Raw genomic sequence first — 21,660 nt, 5'->3', positions numbered from 1 at the left:
AGCAGTTGCTGAAGGAGAACTTACCCTGAATTTTGTGGTGGACAAAGCCCATGGCAAGGGGAGATACAGGCCCTTGGTGTGCAGAGAAAACAGAAGCTTGGGCTACAGCTGCATTTTATTTCAGTCTGGAAGCAGCAAGAAGGTGGCAAGGTGTGTGTGTGTGTGTGTGTGCAGAATTACTGTAGGACAGCATACCTGGGTTTGTATCTTCTCACATTGTTAATAATCAGCGAGGGCTTCCCACACACCTTCTGTTACTTCTGCTCCATCTCCAGCCCCAATCCTGCAAGATGCTCCCTCTGCACCAGACTGGCAGCTCCAGGTGCCGGCCCGCAGCAGTGGGATTCAGCATCCTGCAGCAGAGCCTGGTCCTGCCCATGGATCCCACAGCTCCCTGCCCAGAGCTGGATGCGGCATCTCCCTGCTCCGGGCTCCTCCTGCCCTGGCCGGGGCTCGCAGGCCCGAGCAGATGGCTGAAGGCTCCGGGGCAGCTCCTCGCCCCGCAGCCCCAGTAACACTTATTTGTCACCCTTGTCACAAGGCTGTGGCAACTCCAGCTGCCCGTGTCCCCCCCGGCCCCAGGCGGGAGCCACAAGGAATTCTTGGCACACGCCGCGTCCCTGGGGCTCAGGGTCCTTGTCACAAGTACAGGGACACCAGGACGTAGATGATCCAGGTGATGGAGGCGAACAAGCCGAAGAGGAGGCTGAAGAGGACCAGTGACTGAGCCTTTCTGGATGCCACGTGCGCCTGGGCCACGTCCCCACGGGCGAGCGCAGCCCGGGTCTGGCGCGGGGGAGAAGGGGAGGGCTCAGAGGAGACCCGCAGCACCGGGAGGGGTCTCGGGGCTGCCGGCTGACTCCTTCCTTACCTCATGGGAGTAGACGAGGGCCATGACCCCGGTCAGCAGGCAGCAGAAGAGGGTCACCAGCACCGACTCCACCATGTAGTCCTTGGGCAGCTGCTGCCCGCGGCCCGGCTGCGCGGTGTACTGAGGCACAGGGCTGGTTAGAGCTGCCGGAGCGCTCCCCTCCCGGGCCGGGCGACACACGGAGCTCCACAAACCCGGCAGGGGAGATAAGGGCTGAGTCCCGCTGCAGAGCGGGGCAGGAACACGGCGGGGTGCGGGATACGTACCGTGGTGTAGGGCAGGGGCCCGGGAGGGAAGCCCGGGGCTGGGAAGGGCCGCGGCCCCGGTCCCGGCTGGTAAAGGACGGGCCCTTGCTGGGAGAAGCCGGCTGGGAACGGCGGATAGAGGTGAAAGCTCTTGGGATCCGGGGGCGAGTAGGGCGGAGGGGCCCCCTCGAAGGCTGAGTTGGCGACCACCGCCACCGCCACGGCCCTGTCCCCGCGGCCCGCGGGGGGATCGCTGCGGGTGCCGGGGGTGGGCAGCCCCCCGGCCGCCCCGCTGCCATCGCCCCGCTCCGCTCCCCGGCCTGCGGGGCCCTGCGGCCCGCCTGCCGGCTCACCGTCCATCCGCGGAGACGCCTGCGGGGACAGGGAGGTTCTGATGGGACGGAACATTCCCGGCACAGCCTCCCAACCGGTTCGGGCTGGGATGGGGCTGTCCTTGTGCTCCCCTCGGGGCCGCGGCCGTCCCGAGCCCCCAACGCCCGGTCCCCTGCCCGCCCCAGCGCCCCATCCCCGGCCCCACTCACGCCGGTGCCCGCGGGGTCCCAACTGCCGCCGCTCGGGGCCCGGCCCCGCTCCGGCCCCGCTCCGGCCCCGCCGCGCTCCCCGAGCCCCGCGTGGCCCCGCGCGGGCGGCGGGAGCGCGGCCGGGCCCGGTTAATCATTGACCCGCTGTTTGCCCAGGCCCTGCGGGCGGGGCCGCCCCGGACCGGCCCCCGGCCCCGCGGGGCTCCGGGGAGACAAACGGCGTCGGGCGGTGGGTCCGGGGTCCATTGCGGCCGATGGAACCGGTGCTGGGAGCAGGGCAGTCAAGGAGCTCCCCAGCAATTTGTTCATATTTAAACATGTGATTTGGTTTTATTTTAGAAAATTGTATTTCCGTGTAGAATGTGGTGTGTGTTCCGGCTCTATTTATACACAAAATGTATATAAAATCCTGCATACCGTAGCTGTAGCTATTAATATTTAATGTGTGTGTGTAGATACCTCGATCGCACCCCACGCACAGGATGTGCGCACACACAGTTTGTACGTGTCTTACCCAGATGTGTATTTGTGTGTCCTGGTGTCTCTGGGTTGTACCTTCAGGTGTTTCTCCGCAGTTCCCGTGCACGGCGCTCCGTGTGCACTCAGGAACGGGTTAAAACACAGACGGGAACAGCTGTGAGCAGGCACATGGGCACCGGTGTCAGACACACGGGAAGAGGTGTCAAACACCCACCTGGGAGCAGGCGTGCACTCACACACGCTCATACAAGTGCCTGGGTAAGGCAGCGTTGTCTGTAATAAGGCAGAGCCGTCCGGCTGTCCGTCTGTCCCTCCACCCATCTGTCCATCTCTCTGTCCGTGCATCCGTCTGTCCGTCCCTCGGTGTGTCCGTGCATCCGTCTGTCCGTCCCTCGGTGTGTCCGTGCATCCGTCTGTCCGTCCGTCCCTCTGTCCGTGCCGATGCTCTGGCCCCGGGGCTGACACCGGACGCGCTCAGCGCGCGTGGCCACGCCCCCATCAGGCCACGCCCCTCGTCAGGCTCCGCCTCCGGTCACGCCCCCCCCCCGTCCCTCCCGCCATGGCGTCCGCGGGCGGCCCGGACGCGGAGCGGCCGCACCCCAAGCCCTTCCTCATCGGCGTCAGCGGCGGCACCGCCAGCGGCAAGGTGAGCCCGCCGTGCCGGGGGCTGTGCGGGCCGTGCCGGGGGCTGTGCGGGCCGTGCCGGGGGCTGTGCGGGCCGTGCCGGGGCTCACCCCCGCCCCCGGCAGCCCGCGCGGCGCGGGAGCATCGCCGGTGCCGGCCCGGGCCGCCCCCCGCGCCCCGGCACCGGGGACAGCTCGGGCCGGGGGCCGGGCCGGGCCGGGCCGGGCGCCGCGGGAAGGGTCGGGGTCCCCCCGGCGCGCCTGAGCCCCCGTCCCGCTCAGTCCACAGTGTGCGAGAAGATCATGGAGCTGCTGGGGCAGAACGAGGTGGAGCAGCGGCAGCGCAAGGTGCTGATCCTCAGCCAGGACAGCTTCTACAAGGTGCTGACGGCCGAGCAGCAGGCCAAGGCGCTGAAGGGACAGTACAACTTCGACCACCCGGGTGAGCCCCTCACTGTCCCGGCCCCAGCGGGGTTCGGTCGGTGCGTGGAGCGCAGCTGGGTCTTAGGGAAAGCTCCGGTAGGAAATGGGAAGTGTTGGAGAACAGAAATGTGCTTTCCCCCACCAAAACGTCCATTTGTCCTTCCCGTGTGCCCGGTGATACTGACGGCCCTTCTGGAGGCAGGGAGAGGTGCAGAGCATCCCAGCCTGCTCCGTGCTCCCCTTCCCGGCTCTCGAGAGGCTCCTTAGAGAACCACATCATTCTCTAAATCCTTTCCTGTTGCTTCTTGTCCACATAAACAGCTGCTCCCCTTGCCTGGGGCAGTGCTGTGGATTGTAGGCGGGACGGGGAGCTGCCCTTGGCTGAAGTGTGGTGCCTGTTGGGTGGGTAATGGAAACCATGAAAGATGCCTGGGGTTTTCCAGTTGGCTCTTGACTAATAGATGAACAGTTGCACAAAATTACACAATTACTAATTGGGTTGATAAAATTTTACAATGACCAGCTTCACCTTTGAGCTCTTAATTTCATTGTGATGTAGTTGCTTATAAACAGCAAACTGTCTCTTCCTTATCTCTGAAACCAAACACAGCCATTGTCACTTGGGCAGAGCGTTGTGTTGCTACTGGTAGGAATGAATAAGCTGCAAGTTCCTTTTTTTCCTGGTGAAATATTGGGCAGAGGGTTTTTCCTTATCTGAGCAGAACATTTGATAAAACAGCATCTCAAAGTCCTTCTCTTTAAACTTTCCTCTTGCAGATGCCTTCGATAACGATTTGATGCATTCAACCCTGAAAAACATTGTTGAGGGCAAAACAGTTGAGGTACCAACATATGACTTTGTGACACATTCTAGGTAGGCTCTGGCTTTGTCTGAAGTCCTGGGTTGTGTGGGGGTGTCCCCGGCCTGGGGACAGATCACTCGGTGCTGACGTGAGGCCTGTTTACCGGTGTGCTCTGGGTGTTCTCTCCTGGCAGGCTGGCAGAAACGACGGTGGTGTATCCTGCTGATGTCGTCCTCTTTGAGGGGATCCTGGTTTTCTACAATCAAGACATTCGGGACATGTTCCACCTCCGTCTCTTTGTGGACACAGACTCTGACGTCCGGCTGTCCCGCAGAGGTAAAGCCCCGCCGTGCCCCTGCTCCTTATCCATCCCCACCATGAGACAGCCCTCAGGGCTTTTATCTGCCCATCCCAGTTCTGCGAGATATGAAACGTGGGAGGGACCTGGAGCAGATCCTCACCCAGTACACCACGTTTGTCAAGCCTGCCTTTGAGGAGTTCTGCTTACCGGTATGAAGCTTTTCACTGATTTTGTTTGTGGGGGTCTTCTTTTTCTGAGGAGCAGGGTTGTCTGGGAATTAGCTGCTCTAAGTGCAGCAGTGGTGGCTTTTGGTATTTGTATTTCACAAATCCCACGCTCTTCCCCTCTGCCTCATGTCTTCAGTCATTTCAAGCTGGTTGTTAAGGAACTGAAATGATCCCTTCTGCTGGCGAAGCACCATGGAAATGCCTCAAGCACATTTTCTCACTGCTGGGGCTATTTAAGCATGGGTCCCTCTGAATGAAACACTCCCACTCTCAGTTTATTCTTAAGTCTTGTAGGAAGAAAGAAGAGCTCGGTTTCCAGCAGCCTTTCTCAGAGGGGGATCACTGGTGAAAACCTTGTGCAGACCATTCTAGCTCTGCTTGCTACACCATGTAGTGTGAGACCAGTTTAGGTGCTCACATAATCAAATTAATTTGTAAAAAACCCTATGAGAACAAAATCCAGTATGTGGATTAAATAAGTTGGAAAAGGTTAACTCAGGCACCTCTTGCTCTAGATCAAAGGAATTCTGGGATTCAAAAACTATTCCTTAGAAGTGCTGAATTTGCCAGCTTTTTTCCAGCTGTGGGGGGAAAGAAAAAGCAGGAGTGCTATGGTAGTAAAGATCAATAAAATGTTATCAGAGGCAGGCAGGAATTTCACATGCACATTGGATACCTTGGCTCTCAGCAGAGATTTAGCAATGGCTTGCGAAATGCTGATTAAAACCAGCTCTTGGCAAACAGACCTTGACTGAAGTGGGCAATGGTTGAAAGCAGCTCAGATGAGTAAAAGCAAAGGACTCCACATTTGACCTTCTGCTTCTACCTCTGCAAAGGGACAGTAAGGAGAATCCATGAGCTTAAATCCAATGCACATTTGCCATTGCCATTTGAATTGTAATTCATTTAGGTTGTTACCATGAGAGAGAACTTTAATTTACAACCCTGGAACAGCAGGACCTTCTATCTTTGCCCAGCTTTTTTGCCTTTGGTTGCTTCTTCCTGGAATGAAGCTGACTTTCCCATTAACAGCCTCCTCCACCACTGTTTCTGTTTTGCAGACAAAGAAGTATGCAGATGTGATCATCCCCCGTGGAGTTGACAACATGGGTAAAAGGGAGTTGGGTTCCCTGAGTTCCCTGGGGAGACACGTTTGGGGCTGGGAAGAGAGCAGGAGGCACACTGCTGCCTTGAGCATCTGCTCCTGAGGAAGGGATTTTTGCTGGAGGGGAGGGAGCTGATCAAAAGGACCAGCTGCTCAGCCTGTGGAGGCCTGGAAAAGTGACCTGTTAGGCCTGACCTCACTGCAGACAGCAGGCAGAGTTTCATTTAAGGGCTTGTTAAAACTTGAGTTGAGCAGGTCTGGATGCTCCACATTTTCTAGATAACTCAGCCAGGAGAGCCTTCATGTCCTGTATTCCCCGTTCCTCTCTGCAGTTGCCATAAACCTGATTGTGCAGCACATTCAGGACATCCTGAACGGAGACATCTGCAAGTGGCAGCGGGGGGCTCTGAACGGGCACAGCCGGACGTACAAGCGGCCGTTCCCGGAGCAGGCGGAGAGCGGAGCTGTCCTGGCGGCCGGGAAGCGCTCCCACCTCGAGTCCAGCAGCCGCCCACACTAACCCAGCACGGCCACAGGCTTTGCCTCTGGTCCACGCCAACACCGAAGACAACTTTGGGAAAGGACTGCCACGGAATGGTTGGTGAAGTGCCCCTTAAGTCGTTCTAGCAGCGGAGGGGATCCTGGTGGGAATCTCACAGAGAGGAAGGGGTTGGCCGTCCATCCCCCTTCCCTCCAAACCCCTCCCTATTCTCTCTGAGATGTGTGGAGTTGTTACTTGATGAACTGGTTAAAGGCAGTGCTACTTGCCTTTTTTTAATTTTCAAAATGAGATCTAATGCTGAAGATTCCCCTGAAAATTAAGCACTATCAGGTGACTAGCAAGATATCTCATTTCCCTGATGATGGTCATCTGTAGCAGGAAAATCATCTGCCTCTTGGGTGTTTTTCTCTCTATCCAAGACTAGCTCACATGTTGTTAATTTTAACAAGCTCTTACTCTTCTCCACCTTGTTGGCACCTTGAGTTATGGCCATGCTCTGCTGCTGGCCGGCCTCCTTCTAGCTGGTGGGGTCAGAGGGACTGACCTGTAGAGGCACCTCTCCCTTTGAGACAGGGGTGAGACAGAGACTCTCTGCAACAAATGGGAACTTGCAGTTCACCAGGGGACAGGCCCAAGAAGTTTAGTGGTTCTAATTCCTAATTAGTAATTCCTAATTTATTCCTTTCTAAGTTCCTGAATCTTGCTACACAGTATGATTATATTTTGTACCCAGTGTGCTTTACCATAGTTACTCAATGTGTGAGCTCCAACTGGATTGAGTTGCTCATAGAAACAGAAACCTGACCTTGTCAGTATTAGTGTCTTTTGTGCATTTCTCTACTGCTGGTTGCAAATTCTGCTGGGCAGAATCCGTCCACTTCCAGAGATGGCTGGTGAGGTCAGCAAGGGGGGAAACTGGGAATTGCAGGACCCTCCTGCTGCTGGCACAAGCAGCTGCCTGGACATGTTCTACCCTCAGACAGCATCAGAGCGCTTGCCTTGCACTCCAGCAGCTTCAACTCAAGAATGTCTGGTTTTCTAAAAAGAGTAGACAAGAAGTACAAACAGTGATATCCCAGTTTCTGTAGTTTACCCCAGATAAGTGATACTGCAGCAGTATGAAGTATCTGTCTGGAAAAGGAAAATCTGCAATGAAGTGTTGGTTGGACCTTTGAAAATGTTCCTGTGATACTGTTCTTGAGTCTGGACTTAGGTGTAATTTTGAGAATGAGGGTGGGAGGGAAATGTTACCAAGAGGAACTTTTTCATATTTGCTAATTTTCTAAAAGCAGGGTTTGGCTGTGGTGGTTGTGGGTGTATTACTTTGGCAAATAAATAAATGAACAGTGATCAGAAATGACCATTTTTTTTAAAGGTATTTCTGGTACTTTCACTATGCCAGCAGAAAGGCACAGAAAGGAACACTGTTGGAGGGGCTCTTACACTCAACAGTTCTTTCTCCCCTTAACTCAGAATTGGTTTTGTCATGGGTGAAAATTTAGAGAAAAAAACCCAGAGTTAAGAAATGCAGTCTACACTTCCATCCCTATAGTCTTTTCAACTCTGGAAAGGGGTGAAGGTTTGGTGTCTCAGTGATAGTTCAGTGGTACTTCTGCAGTGCCCAGGAGAAGGCAGAGCATTTCCTGACTGCTGCTGGCTGCTGTTTAGTTCAAGGTGACAGACTCAAGAGTATGAGCTGCTGCACTGAAGCATTTGCTTTCACGGCTGATTGCAGTAGGAGCAAAATAGTCACTAAAACCTACTTTCAGTGACTGTGGTGCTGGATCATACCTTCCTCGGGGAGGTGGGGGGAAGCCTTGAATAGAATTTGTTAGAGCAGTGAGGAACTGCACAGCCAAGGGCCCCTGGGGTGTGGGAATGCAGCTGTGGCAGCTTTGTGCTGCCCTGCAGGACCTGCTGCTGCAGCCATGTGGAGATACAGAAATGGAATGTGGCCCAGGTACTACAGGCCTGCTCGGACACCTGGACAGAGCCATTACAAATTCCTGCAGTCCTTCACCTTTGTCTTCTTCTCTGTGAATTCTCTGCTGGTGCAGGCCAGGCCAGGGGTTGGGTTTCAGTGTTTTCACCCTGAACCCATATGCACAAGTTGGAGCAGGTTTCCTTGTTAGCAGGACCAGTCCTACTTTGCCCATTGTTCCTTTTCCATGGGATCTGAGGTGGAATGGCAGTACTGCCACTGCTGGTAACAGGCCCCAGGCTTTACAACAGTGCCACATGGCCAAAGGATTCTTCTGGCTTTGGCTGAAGTCCTGGACTGCCTGAAGCCTTCTTTAGCTGTAACAGCAATTTTTAGTATCTTTTTATTTTGGTTATCTTCTTACAAATGATGCTTATGGCAGATGATTATAAATAGATAATAGTAACAAGTCATTATTCTATGCAGAACAAACTATTTATAAATGTAGCTTAATGCTCTATTTACATAAATAGAAATGATAGCAGAGCATTGGAAGTTGGGGCAAATAATGCATTGTTAAGGAGTAGAGTTGTGGAATGATGCTGTAGGACTGCAGGGCCAGTTACTGATTGTTAAAGATGGGCAAGATTTAGAGAGGGAAAACCTGGGTTTCAGGCATAACAAAGAAAATGGAAAAATATATCTAATGGGTTGGAGAGAGTCCATTTATAGTAAACATATCATGGGATTGCAGACCACATTGATAGGAAACACATGAAATAGCCCTAAGTGCAACGCAGTGCCAAAAGGAAGAAACCACCATTGTACTCCCAGGAAAGAGAAGAAATTGTTGCAGCTCTTCCCAGCAAAGGAGCTGAGATCCTGTTGACTGCAGTCAGCAACCTTCACACCCTGAGGGGCAGTAACAGGGGCAGAAACTGGGAACTGTGCTCATAATGGCTATATTACTGTTGAGACCTTTTCTGTAACAGTGTTCCTTTATTTTCTTCTCCTGTAACCATTAGATCTGGACTACTACAAAATACCTGAACTGACTGTTAAGATTTCTATGATACTAACAATAAACTCTTGGCTTTGCACAAAAGGTGTTTCCTTTTGCTGTCCCAAGGCTGGAGTGGTCACTGCTTTCGCATCAGGATGTTCCAGGTGTCCTTCCAGCGCAAGGCCTTGAGTTCTGTGAGGGACAGGGCGGGCTGCCCGTAGGTCACAGGGCTGAAGGTGCAGTACACAAAGAACACTGAGGAGAACCAGGCTACAATCAGGGCACTGAACATGCTCTTGAGCAGCACAGAGAGAGAAAGGGAAAGAGCACTCAAGTTACATCAAGGCTGGCCAAACACTTCATCCAAAAGACCTGTGCCTGGCCTGCTTTCCCTAAAGGCAAATTACAGAGTTTGGCCACTGCTGGAAAAAACACTGCTTTCCCTGCAGCAGCTGACCAGGTGACAGCCCTGGAGAAAGAACTGTGCTAGTCCTCCTGCTCAAGAGAACTATTCTGCTGAAGCCAAATACCTGCAGAGATGATCACTGAGATGCTGCAGTACCACAGGAATCAGGAGAATCTGGAATGTGACAGCGGGCAGGTAGTGGTACAGGAAAAGTGTTTTCTCCATCAGGAAGAAGGGCAGGTAATTCACAGCCCAGCCTCCACCACAGATGCCTCCTGCTGACATCCAGAGCTGCCAGGCATCTGCAAGAGACAGGAGATGGCATCTCAGAAGAGCAAGCCACAAGCCTCCACCTGGACAAAACACACATATGTGTGCAGTCTGACCTTCAGGGATGTCGTAAATCTCCCTCCTTCGCCGTAGCAAGTACCACAGGGACAGACACAGATAGACCAGAGCAGCAGCATTAGCTGAAGCCCAGGTGGCAACATTCCCAAGGAGGTGGATCTGGGCCTGCAGGATAGATGATGGTCTAAGCCAGAAGCAGGAAGATGTTGTGGTTCTTTTAAGTAAGTTTAAATATTACCTACACAAACTTGCTAAATTAAGCTCCAGAATGCTCCTGCCTAGTAACCTGGAGCAAAGCTGGTTGATAAACTTTGCTGCTTTAAGACTCTTGTGTAATGGAAGGCATTTAAAGGATGCTATTGGAGATGAACTCATCTTCTAAATGAAATCAATAATGGAAACTATTAAACTGCAATTTACCCTAAAAAAAAAAAAGCACAAGCAAACATGATTTAATTAGAAGCAACTGCTGTCAAAGCTGTATCTCATGCTAAAATAAATACATCACCCTTGTGGAAAACACATTAATACAGGAAAAGTCCTTGGCTGGAAGCTGCAGCCCTGCTCTGACTCCCACTCCTGGAGCTCACATCTAAGCTCTTTACTTTCTCTGCAGCTTCACAGCTGCTTCTGTCTCTTGTACTTACCCCTGAGGTAGGGTGGAGCCAGTAGGCAATATTGGTGTCCATTGTGATCCAGTCCAGGGCAGAGGAACTGTACTTATGTTCTGTGTCTTCATTTTTTAATGTGAGTATTTTCCACTAGAAAAAAAAAATAAAGGTAAGCAGAAGGCTTTCAGAATTGGAACAACAGGTGAGGCAGCAGGCATGGGTGAACAGCTCCAGCTATAAGATGTTAAGTTCCTAAGCTGGGAATGGAGAAATACTTTACATATCTCATGTGGATACTAATCAATACAATGGTTTTATTTTGTTATTAAATAATGTACTTTCCTTAATGAATTTCTACAAAGATAGTAAGGGGCATCAACACCACTCACTGCATATTCCACACATTACAGTTCTGTTTCAGGCAGCTTCTGGGTGCCCAACCAATTTTCCTCCCCCTTTTCTGTTACACAATCACTTGGGTATTCATTACTGGAAAGCCCAGGTCTATAATGCCCTTATAAGTGCATTCAGAAACATTTTTTTACAGTGAGGAAGCTAAACTATCAATCAGCAAGGATTAAACAGTGCAATCCTCAGGCTCAGAGTCTGCAGAAATGCTCAGGTTCCTCCTCTGCAGCAGAAGGAAAAATGAAGGGAATAACAAGACACTCACCTGCAATTCTGTGAACTTTGCCATGAAGCTGAGGTTTTTACTGATGTCCATCTGTGTGGGAGAGTGGAGTTCCACTTCCCTCTCTTTTTGCTCTTGGCCTGGAAGAAAACAGCCAAGCTCAGAAATACCACATAACAGGCAGAAAGCTAGAAAGGGGAGAGAGCACACAGGCTCCTCACCCTCCCAAGTAGCCCTTCCCAATCCAACTGCAACAGCACTTGAAGGGACTTTGTTAGGATTCTGACACCATGGTAGAGCCAACTGCACACACAGTACCACCTTCCTATCACCATGAAATGAAACCTGCCTCAGGAACATGGCCAAGACATACTTTTGCCATATCTGTGCTCTTCCACATTCCACACCATGCTCTGGTGGTAGCCTTTGGACAGCTTCTCTCCAACCACCTCCAGCTGCCGGTATCCCCACTCAGGCAGAGATGCTCCACTGAGCTAAAAGAGAAAGACAATTGTGAACTTTTAAACTGAAAGTTCTACCAATCTGAACTTCAGAATGGAAGAAGTTCCCAGGCTATGCCTGAGCACTGGATGACAGCAAGGGACTGCCAGAAAATGTGTGAAAAATGAGACAAAACTATCTCAATAAATGAGACAGCCATAAAATCAGTGATTTTGGCAAACTTTGTAAAGAAAAAGAGCCTTAATTATTCCAGCTGCTCTCACAGACACATAGATTCAGCAGCAGTTTCTAAGCCCCAGTTGTGCAGAGTGGTCATAACCTCTTGAGAAGCAGGAGCTTTGAAAGGGATGAAGTACTAGTGTGACTACCTAAAAGACATGCTGCTCTTTTGTCACATTGAGCAAGTTTATTGTTTCCTTTAATTTACTTGGTTATTCATTATAGTGGTGTAGCTATTTTGGAGCAGAGTTTTTGAGATTACAAGAACTGCATGAAGCAACAGCTACAGGCAAATAAACATAACCCCACTTGCCTTTAGCACTGCAGAGGTGTTCACGTGAACAAACCTCACTTCTGACAGAATTGTCTTCCACACATCAGTGTCAGACTCGCGATTTACAATTTCCTACAACAGAAAGATGACTTTTGATCCATGCTGTTTCTGCTGGAGCATGATCAGCTCCTCCCCTCCCTCTGACAACTCACCACTCTCCAGAGGTTCTGTGCTGGCATGGAGATGTTATAATCAATATAGCAGGAAACTTCTTGGGAGTGGGGGCTAAGAGGAGCAGCAACATCATGCCTAGAAGAAAAATGAAGGAATATCCTCCACCACCATTTCCCAAATACATATAAAAAACAAACCCATATGGAATTGGCTTGGACTGGATTCAGTTATAAAGCAAAAAGTAACTCACTTATAGAGATTGCACTGTTTACTCTGAGAGAGAGCATTCCCCACTATCAAGAGCTGCCAGGAACAGGCTCAGAGGAAGCCAATGCAGATGCCTGCGATGCCAGGCTGAAGAACAAGCACTGATTGTGACAAACAGAGACGCTGTTCACTGGAGTTTCCAATAATGAACAAATTAGATTTGGAAGGGACATAGCAAAAACCCAAGCTCAGAACAAGCCCCTTCCTAATCTGAGTGATATTCAAGTACATGCAGATGCCCTTTGGGAAGCAGTCAGGAGACAACTTCATACTGCAGCCTTTCAGAACAGGCAAGAATCTCTGGCAATGAGCCACAGCACACCGGATTCTGCAGCACATCTTCCTAACTTCCAGAGCACATCCTTCAGGTAGGAGCATGCCATCAAAGTCAGTGGAGTTGGATTTGGGTTAAATTACACAAAATACTAAATACCTGCACCTGTCCAGAGTGGGGGCAATGAAGGAGGGAAGGTGAAGACTCACAGAGGGAACTCTGTATTTAGGAATCTGCAGAACTACCATGAAATGTGAACAAATGTGAAATCCTCTAAAGGCCACTAGTAGGGAAGAACGGAAGCAATAAGCAACCATTAAGAAGTTTGTGACTAAGATCAAATTACACTGCCAGATCAATCAGACAATATAAATAAGCATACAGCATCCTTCTTCTGGGCCACAGGGATGGCATATGGAACTAACCACACAGGGCCCCTCCAAGGCTCATTGGTGTAAAAATCCACAAGTAACAGGCAGTTTATGGCATATCTGAATACAAGCTCACTAAGTGGTTATTCTGGGAGCCAACCCAGCAGAATGAGCCAGCAGGCTTAGCAGAGCAGAGCACAAGGAAAGGACTTACGTGTTGAGGTAGCGAGTTGTGATGCCGTGGACCAGCTGCACAATGTGCCCATGCCTGACGGGCCGTGGTGGGTTACTCACCACCAGCTGCTGCCTGGTGAAGGGACACCCAAGAAGAAATGGTTACATTTGAAATGGTTAAATTATAGGCATCTTTATATAGAACACAACCTTGTTATGACCAAGTTGTTAGGTCAAGAAGCTGCAGGCAGGGACAGACATTTAGGCAAGAAAATGAGAAATTAAAGCAATATATAGTTTATACCAGAATGGAAACAAAGCTCATCAAGGCAAAGGTAAGTTAAGGGCAGAATGAGTCAGATGATCAGTAATGGGATACTGACACTCCAGGCATTAGGTCAGTGGTCTGAATCCAGGTCAGGAGTGAATTAAGGTTATTCCCGTCACACAGCTGTTTGGTGGCTTGTGTGAAACACTGAGTGCTTCACTGTGTCTGATGGGTGCTGTACTACAGCTGGTGTCCTTTGGCAGAATTATAGGAGAGATCAATGGCTTTTACACCAAATAGAGTAAACCCTCACCTTGCTTCTGGACAAGGCCATGGCAAGGGGGAACACTGCAGTTCGCTGAACTGATGCCCGTGTATCACTGTTCCATAGAAGGACTTCATATCCTCCAATGCTTATAGGAGTCTTTTGAGTTTGAAGAATTTTAAGAGTATATTTGAGGTCCGTGGTTCTGTTAAGAGTCCCTACTTGAAAGGCCTGCACCATGGACAAACTTTCCCAACGTGGATATGACTTGTAATGGCACACAGTCCTTCTGATAGGACTCTTTATACAGTTCCCAGAACAATGTCAGAAACCTACAAAAGCAACTTTTTGATCAGTATGGAATTATGTCACTCAAAGGCTTTTACTGGCAAAACAAGGACAGAGAGTCCTGCTCTGCGGTGACAGTGACAATGGCAAAACACATCAGCACAAACCAGGCCTCTCAGGTACAGGCACCACTTGGAATCCTTGCCTATGTCAGATCTTACAGCTCACTGCATGCTTCTAATACAAAGAACTACTGATTTTTCAAAAGTGTTTTCTACTCTTTTTCTGAGACTCATTCAATTTTGATAAAACTCTTCAAGACACTCTAACACCATGGCTCACACTTCAAAAAGCAGCACTTCCCTTTCATGCAAAACACCTGAAGAATCTCCACTGGTCTTGTGAGTCTTTCAAGTTCCCCTTGTGCACAGCACAGCCCACGTTCTGGCAGGAGCAATTCAGACAGGATTTCAGAGTCCTCAGTAATGCTTTTACCATATGAGAAGGATTGTGCAAAGAGCTGCAATCACTTGCTCAGATCACACCAGGCTTCTGCACCCATAAGCAGAGAAGAGTTATGTCCAATCCAATCCAAGCCCTGGTTGGGTTTTGGAAGCATATAGGTTGAATTTAAATCTCTTGTATACTCACATTCCAGGATCTTTGACAATCCACCAGTTGTTCACATCCTTGAAGGGATAGCAGGTCACCTGCTGTTGATGAGAACTCCCTCGGCCATTTTCATACCTGCAGAGGAAGATACAAAACCCCACAGAGGAGGTGTAAAGGTACATCTCTGTGCTCACCAGTCCCAGCAGTACAAATCAGCACCACATCACTGATCATTCCTACAGAGCACAGGGACTCTGAAGGACTGATGAAGACATTGCCAGGACCCAAACTGCTACACGTGGACTGGCAGTTAAAGAAGCAGAGCTGACTTCCACCCAGGCAGATTCCTCACCTGATGGGGTAAGTATTGGTGTGAGAGTGGAGCCAGCACTGCATGGGCTTGCCCAGCACGTTCCGCAGGGTGATCTGAGAGCCATAGGCCACCTCTAAGGGCTGACCCTGAGTGATTCGAGCCAGCCCACCCTGAGAGGGGTAAGGACAGGGTAAGTACAAAGAAGAAGAAACAACCCCGAGGCTGTTGAAATTCTAGACAGTCACATGCCACTTCAACACAGCAGTATCTTCACACAGCACCTTCTCATTTGGTTTTATCTACCAAAATCAAGTCTTGCAGCACCATACTCAAGAGACAGTACATGCACCAAGACTTAAAAAACTAAAAGACTACAGGGTCTCAGGAAATATCCCTAAAGCCATGTTCTAAAAGACATGCTAAGTACTCCTATAGTATACCATGTCACCATGTAAGAGTTCATGTAACTTCTGTGGAGTTTCCTGTAGGAAGGGAGAAAGCTTCAGCAGAAGAGTGAACATACTGTTCTTGGTTCACTGGGAAAAGCTTTTCATCTGTTATTAGGATTTCAGTCACTACTGCTTCACCTTAAAGCAGTACTACAGCAGCAAAACAGTTAAATGACATAAAAGGGAAAAAAATATGCCCCCTCTTCTCTCTAATAAATGACTTCCAAGATGACATTTCCTTTACCTCTAAGCTGGCTTGGAAAGCACTTGTCATGATCTGGTCATGAGGCCCAGAGCGATACAGTAAAGCCAAATGAACATAGAAGAAGGAGAGGTACAGCCCCATGGGGATGATGATGAGGGCCAGACCCCGAGCTAGAAAATGGCACAGCAAGGAAACCTGGAAGAATAGAGAAAACTCACTCGTTTCATGTTCTAGATATTAAGATTTCCAGAGCACTTAGCTTGTTTTGTTTGTCTTTTCTAAGTTTTCCCCAACACTCTCATTCAGCTGTAACTCTGGGGACAACTGGGTAACTTCCAGCAAGGATTTGAAGTGGAGCTGGCAGGAGTGTGTGAGACAAGGGCATGTTCTGAGTCACACATTACTAAGACATGGATAACAGCAGGATAGACAGTCACACACACATATTTTTCTTAAACTTAATTCCATCTTCCCCAGCAACTCAGCTGGGAACTGTGCTATGACAGGAGGCTTTCCAGACAAGGAATTTCAGTACAAAAGCCAGCTACAGACTGCATTGTTATCTGTGGGCTTGAAAGGCTGCAATGAAAAGTGACAAATAATACGTTCTGCATGCTGTGCTACATACATTTGACAAGTTCTGGTCTCCTATCATGTGCCAGAAGTGGAGTCCTGCAGTGGCCAAGAGCAGCATATAGGTAAACAGGCCCATATATTTCACTCTGAGAAGAAAGTGCATAAAAAATGAACATGGTTAAAAACTACACAATTACCTAACACAAGATATAAATATGCCAACATTCTCTTGAACAGTAGGCATTAAAGTCCAGGTAAGACATTATTACTTACCCAACTGCACAAGAACAGGCTACTCCAGTCAGCAGGAGCCAAAACCACCAGCTTCCAGTGAAGGCACTTAAAGATAAATGTATTAAATCACTTGCTAGGCTCAGTTTAAAGATAATTTTACTTTACTAAGGATTACTTCATCCTCTGCAAGGATGAGAGAACAAAAAAATTCAGTGCCTGTAGACAGTTACAAAGGAGCTTTAAGTGACCTGTATGTGTTTCTGTGCACAGAAAGGAATCCTTCCAGTAAAAAATCTGTGTGGGCAAAAAAGCGCTCCCAAGGGATTTTATTTCTATTTTAAAATTAAAAAAGACAACCCTGCTAACAGGAAAAACAGTCTTTAACACTGCTCAGGAGAAAAATTCTGGGGCAGCCGTATGAGAGGTTGAAGCATTTACAGACAGGTGAAGTGAGTTACAGAATGGTTAAGAGGCATAGAAAAACACAGTCTGTGACAAAAAAAAAAGTCACCATGAGAATATCCAAAAGGGTAAGAGACGATCCAGCTTTACCTGTGCTTTTGCAAATTGTAGAACTTCAGGTAGGACAAAACTGCAAGCAGGATAAAAAAAATCAGTATTGATTCCAGAAGCATGAACCTTGATTGAGTGATCAGAGAGTTCTCTGTTGGAAAAGAGAAACAGACAGAAAATTAGAGAAACTTTCCTATAGGCAAGTGCTACCTCAGACAATCACATTGTTATCCAGCAGAAAGACCTGCTCTTTTAGGGACACACAGTTCCTACTGGCTGTAACGGGCAAGTGCTGGGTTTAGAGGGACAAAAACCTTCCAGCAGGAGCAAATTACATGGCCATAACTGTTTCCAAGACAAAGAGGTGGGCAAGCAGCAAAGTCTATCAAGAGTCAGATAAAGCTGCTGTACTTCCTGCAAAGGCAAAGCAAATCAGTCCTAGGAAATCCAGAGAGGTGCTTCTCAAAGCAAAGAGTCCAGGCAGCGAGCACAGCAAGCAATGAGCACTGCAACAGATCTGCAGGAAAGGGAGCTGCAATGAGCTAGAATCAGAGCAGCTGGTAGTCAGGAAAGGATTCTCTTATCAGGCTGCTAAAAAGCTCCTGAGAGGCTCTTCCCCTTTCAGGCAGCTGCCAGCACTCCCTCAGAGAAAACAAAACCAGCTGAGTTGTACACACCAGACCAGTGTCAAATCACAGTGCTACGGACACAAGCTGGTTTGCTGCTGTTTGGAGATGAAGAAATTTGATGAGCTCTGACTGCAAGTTGAGTTGTCCTGCTGTTAGAAACCAGTATGTTGTAACTCATCCTGTAAATCTCTGAGGAAGGGAGTACAGGCCTTTCTTGGATACAAGAAATATTGTTTCCTCTGAGGCTGTTAAGGCTGCCTACTTTGCTTAGTATTTAAATGAACTTTTATAAAGCCCAGAAGGGTCTCCGGATGCAGAGCTGTAAGGATAAAGGCATCCAGGGAGGCCCAGCACAGACTCAGGGCTGATGTGGTATTAATGTTTTCTGGGGAGATGCTACTCCACCCTAGACATTCCTAAGGGGAAAAAGGGACTCTTCTCTCCATGTATGAAGAATGGGCTCAGTTGAACAATCCTACCTAAGAGAATCAGAAGAGCAGCTCCAAGTGCAGCACAGTGGGACAAGTGCAGTTCAACCAAAATCTGGTAGGCTAAAGGCACACAGAGAGCACCAGCCAGGGCTGGCAGGAGTCTCAGGGACCACACAGGAACATTCATGCTGTATTCTGAAACAGAAAACAGGAAACAGTGATCCACCAGTTTGGAGACTTAACTGCAGAGAGAGCAGACCAATACAGAATTTCTTAATTGTTAGAATACTCCTACTTGCACTAATTTGTCCATCTTATATTGCTTAAACTGTTCAGCTGATTTAGAAAGCCTGTGCTATGAATTCATAGTGCTTTTAACTTGTGCTAGAGACCTGCAGAAGACTTACTTTAAAAGAGAAGTGAAGGTGTTGGTTAAAGTGTTATTTCCACTAGACAGGCAAAAGGAATCTGTCACTTGCTGAAATTCAGCTTATTTTCTCTAAGGAGTAACACAGTTAAAAACAGTTCTTACCAGCTCCAATCCTGTTCCATAGGAAGTTTCCATCAAATCCTCCTAAGTAACCTACAACATAAACAAGAGACTTTCCAGTCTCAAAGCATGTATAAAACCTGGTGCTAAATTGGGAACCATTTCCCAAACACACAGATTTTCCTTGCATGAAGGCCCTCCTTCCCAAAAGGGTCCTCTTTGATCCTGTTCTGTCTGCAGCAATGCTTGAGAATGTGCAGAGGCACAAAGAATATCAATTAGGAATGGGAGATTCTCAGTGACAAAGTCAGATGTATATTTAATCCCTCCCTCCCATACAGGCACTTTCATGTTGTGGTATCTCAGCTACATAAAGGAACTGAGTCTTGCTGCCTATTTCTTGTCACTACCAGTTCTCATCTCACCTTTCTCTTTACCCAAAGGATTGAATAACAGTGAAGTGATGGATACATGGCTTTATCATCCCCCCACTACTCACACAACAGCCCCCTAACAGTCCTAAATAAAAGAAAACTCAATTCTCTCTACATCAGAGTCTCTCATCTGCCTTGTGCTTTCCCCCCACAAGTGGATTTGATGATTCCTTTCTAACCAGCACCTCTCTCTTCCACAGCAAAATGCAACAGGCACTTCCCAATTCCAGGAGATCCTACCTCCCAAAGCCAGCAGCATGTGGCCAAAGGGTGGGCCACTGTCATCCACAAAGAAGATCCTCTTCATGTAGAGTGAAACAAATTGGCCATAATAAACTTCATCAAAACTGAAACACAAGAGGCAGAAATATGTCAAATCTAATGGTAATTATACTGCAGTGATACTCAGAAAGCAAGCACTGATTTGTTGGCAGAAAGCTAAGAATGCAGTGAAGCACTGAGACTTTGTCCCTTCTCCTCAGGGAAGGACTATCACTGTATTGGGATTGTTCAGCCTGGCAAAGAAAAGGCTCACAGGGGTGGCCTAATTGTGGCCTCCTGGTACCTGTAGAGAGCCCACAGGAAAGGTGGGATGACACTGTTAGAACCTGGAGTGACAGGACAAGGGGGAATGGCTTCACACTGACAGAGCGGGTTGAGATGAAGTTTTAGGAAAAAATTCCTCCCTGTGAGGGTGGTGAGGCCCTGGCACAGGGTGCCCAGAGAAGCTGTGGCTGCCCCTGGATCCCTGGAAGTGCCCAAAGCCAGGCTGAACAGGGCTGGAGCACCTGGGATAGTGGAAGGTGTCCCTGCCCATGGAAGGGGGCAGAATAAGGTAGGATTTAAGATCCCTTCCAATCCAAACCAGTTTGGGATTTTGTGATTCTACGATTTACAGAGGCTGACATCAGTCAAGCTGTGCTCTTCTGCTCCTGCATTCTCACTCACAAATGCTTGAAAAACAAGTCTGTATCCTTCAGGAAGAAAAGAAACTCATTACTCACACCACAGCCCGTGGATAGCAAAGTCCCCAGAGACGACTTATTAATCCCATCATGGTCAGTGCCACAAGGTTCACATTGATCTTTGCAGTGACCACAACTGGCTCCTTCAGAAATCCCAACATCCTGTCAAAAGTTTGTCTGAACCTTCAAGAGCAGAAGAGAACAGCAGTCACCCTTTGGTTCACAGAGCTGAACATTTCACAGAAAGCATAAGGACTAATTTCTGGAACAAGGAGCTCATGGTAATTAATTTCCAAAAATTCTCTTGCTTTTTATGTTTCTGTTTTTCTGTTCTATAGGACTAATTGTAAAAACAAAGTTACTGAACTGACACACTTTTCATCTGCCCTGCTTCTGCCTGCAGTAGTAAGCTAGGAACCTTGTTTATTTTTACACTGGTTCTGCAGAAACACAGCAGCTTAATTCTCCAGCCTGTTTGCTTTCGTGCAAAGCAAATCTCACAGCCCAAATTCTGATGCTACTGATGCACAACCCATGGGCTCAGGCACCAGATGACCTCACTAACTGAGCTATTTGGAACTCAGGTAAACCCTCAAACAAGTTACTTCCTTACAAACTGAGGTATTTCTTTGGGAGTGAAGAAGGGAGGGACAAATCCCCGAAACACCTTCTGCACTAGAAAGCTGGAGCACATGTATAGGCGCTGTTCAAGCAGAAGTGCCAAAACCTAGGTCAGAAAATAGCAGAACATCAGTGCCGTGCCTCCTCACCTCAAGAGAACGGAAAGTTACCAGAGCAAATCCATCTGCGTGGCTTTGATCAGGGGAGAACAAAGCGAGATGTGAGCACATCACCATCCAGAGCGGTGCCACTGGCCTGCTTTCTCTCTGCGTACAAAAAACCAGATCTGTGTGGAGCAGAGGCTTTCAGGTGCCCCTGGCAGATATGAGCTCCCACCTGAGCTCTATCACCCCCTGCGGTACAGCTGGGCCCAGGGTAACACCACCTCGGGCTCCTCCTCAGGGCATCCTCAAACCTCTGCCGGGCTCTGCACCCTTTATGAGGAGGGAGCAGGGCCACCCTGCCTTGCTCCCCCCATTTAAGCTCTCGGGGGGCAGTAGGACCACTGACCCCGCTCGTCGCCATCAGAAGGTCACTAAGACCCGCCACCCACCCTGTACCCAGCTCCCCTTGAGTGTTTTTGGGAGGCATAGAAGCATCAACCACAGCCCGCCCGAAGCCTCGCGGCCCCCCCCATCCCAATAGCTGTACGGGGTTGACGGCGGCCCGTGACCAGCGGCACCGCGGAGCCGGGACCGAGGCAAGCATCGGGACCAGCACTAGGACTGGAATAAGGATCGGGACCAGGACCACGAGTAGGACTTGGATCGAGAGCAAGCCGGGAATCGCGACCAGGATCAGTACAAAAGCCGGGACCGGGACCGAGCACCGGGACCCCCCGCCCCACACAGCCCCCGCGCGCCGGCGGGGGGCGTGGCAGCTCCGCGCGCCGCACTCCACCCGCCCCCTACCTGGCGACGCCGGATGTGACGTCAGACGCAGCCGTCGACACGGGAGCGGAACCAGGAAACACGGGTTTGTTACCGTGGCAACCCCGCGTGTGGCGAGCGGGCCCGGCCCGGCCGCCATGGCGGCTGTGAGGGAGCCCTCTCCACCTGAGCTCACTGTCACAACCACCGACCCGAGCGAGGGTGCCAGGGCACCACAAAC

General features: G+C 49.4%; 3 protein-coding genes across 9 annotated transcripts; 1 reads left to right on the top strand and 2 right to left on the bottom strand.

Moving 5' to 3' along the window:
* Positions 1-97: 97 nt before the first annotated feature.
* PRRT1B (proline rich transmembrane protein 1B) lies at positions 98-1,636 on the bottom strand. 2 transcript variants are annotated; one of them, XM_086857863.1, is made up of 3 exons: positions 1,138-1,636; positions 872-991; positions 98-706 (listed from the first exon to the last, which is right to left on the bottom strand). In XM_086857863.1, exons 1-3 carry the CDS (start codon positions 1,522-1,524, stop codon positions 227-229), a joined length of 987 nt encoding a protein of 328 aa, XP_086713989.1. In that variant the 5' UTR covers positions 1,525-1,636; the 3' UTR covers positions 98-226. The 2 variants fall into 2 exon arrangements, with proteins under 2 accessions (XP_086713989.1, XP_023793995.2); XM_023938227.2 differs by having other exon boundaries at positions 98-786; positions 1,138-1,613.
* Positions 1,637-1,819: 183 nt separating this feature from the next.
* On the top strand, positions 1,820-9,148 carry UCK1 (uridine-cytidine kinase 1). Of its 2 annotated transcripts, XM_086857861.1 has the most exons (8): positions 1,820-2,396; positions 2,617-2,784; positions 3,044-3,203; positions 3,962-4,058; positions 4,181-4,323; positions 4,403-4,497; positions 5,577-5,625; positions 5,953-9,148. In XM_086857861.1, the coding sequence occupies exons 1-8, from the start codon at positions 2,100-2,102 to the stop codon at positions 6,138-6,140; spliced, it is 1,197 nt and encodes a 398-aa protein (XP_086713987.1). In that variant the 5' UTR covers positions 1,820-2,099; the 3' UTR covers positions 6,141-9,148. The 2 variants fall into 2 exon arrangements, with proteins under 2 accessions (XP_086713987.1, XP_086713988.1); XM_086857862.1 differs by lacking the exon at positions 1,820-2,396 and having other exon boundaries at positions 2,623-2,784.
* POMT1 (protein O-mannosyltransferase 1) lies at positions 9,023-21,494 on the bottom strand. 5 transcript variants are annotated; one of them, XM_086857857.1, is made up of 20 exons: positions 21,462-21,494; positions 20,700-20,816; positions 19,969-20,112; positions 19,205-19,311; positions 18,573-18,623; positions 18,089-18,235; positions 17,020-17,131; positions 16,507-16,572; positions 16,286-16,379; positions 15,697-15,852; positions 15,043-15,173; positions 14,730-14,825; positions 13,298-13,390; positions 12,210-12,306; positions 12,037-12,129; positions 11,416-11,536; positions 11,085-11,182; positions 10,448-10,561; positions 9,839-9,965; positions 9,023-9,754 (listed from the first exon to the last, which is right to left on the bottom strand). In XM_086857857.1, exons 3-20 carry the CDS (start codon positions 20,088-20,090, stop codon positions 9,555-9,557), a joined length of 2,025 nt encoding a protein of 674 aa, XP_086713983.1. In that variant the 5' UTR covers positions 20,091-20,112; positions 20,700-20,816; positions 21,462-21,494; the 3' UTR covers positions 9,023-9,554. The 5 variants fall into 5 exon arrangements, with proteins under 5 accessions (XP_086713983.1, XP_086713984.1, XP_086713985.1 ...); XM_086857858.1 differs by lacking the exon at positions 21,462-21,494 and adding an exon at positions 21,202-21,452; XM_086857859.1 differs by lacking the exon at positions 21,462-21,494 and adding an exon at positions 21,301-21,349.
* Between the last annotated feature and the right edge of the window lie 166 nt (positions 21,495-21,660).

The sequence above is a fragment of the Cyanistes caeruleus genome, chromosome 20, assembly GCF_971803275.1.
Source record: "Cyanistes caeruleus chromosome 20, bCyaCae1.hap1.1, whole genome shotgun sequence".
Lineage (NCBI taxonomy): Eukaryota > Metazoa > Chordata > Aves > Passeriformes > Paridae > Cyanistes > Cyanistes caeruleus.
Note: the sequence above shows the minus strand (reverse complement) of the source record. Positions and strands in the feature narration are given on the sequence as shown.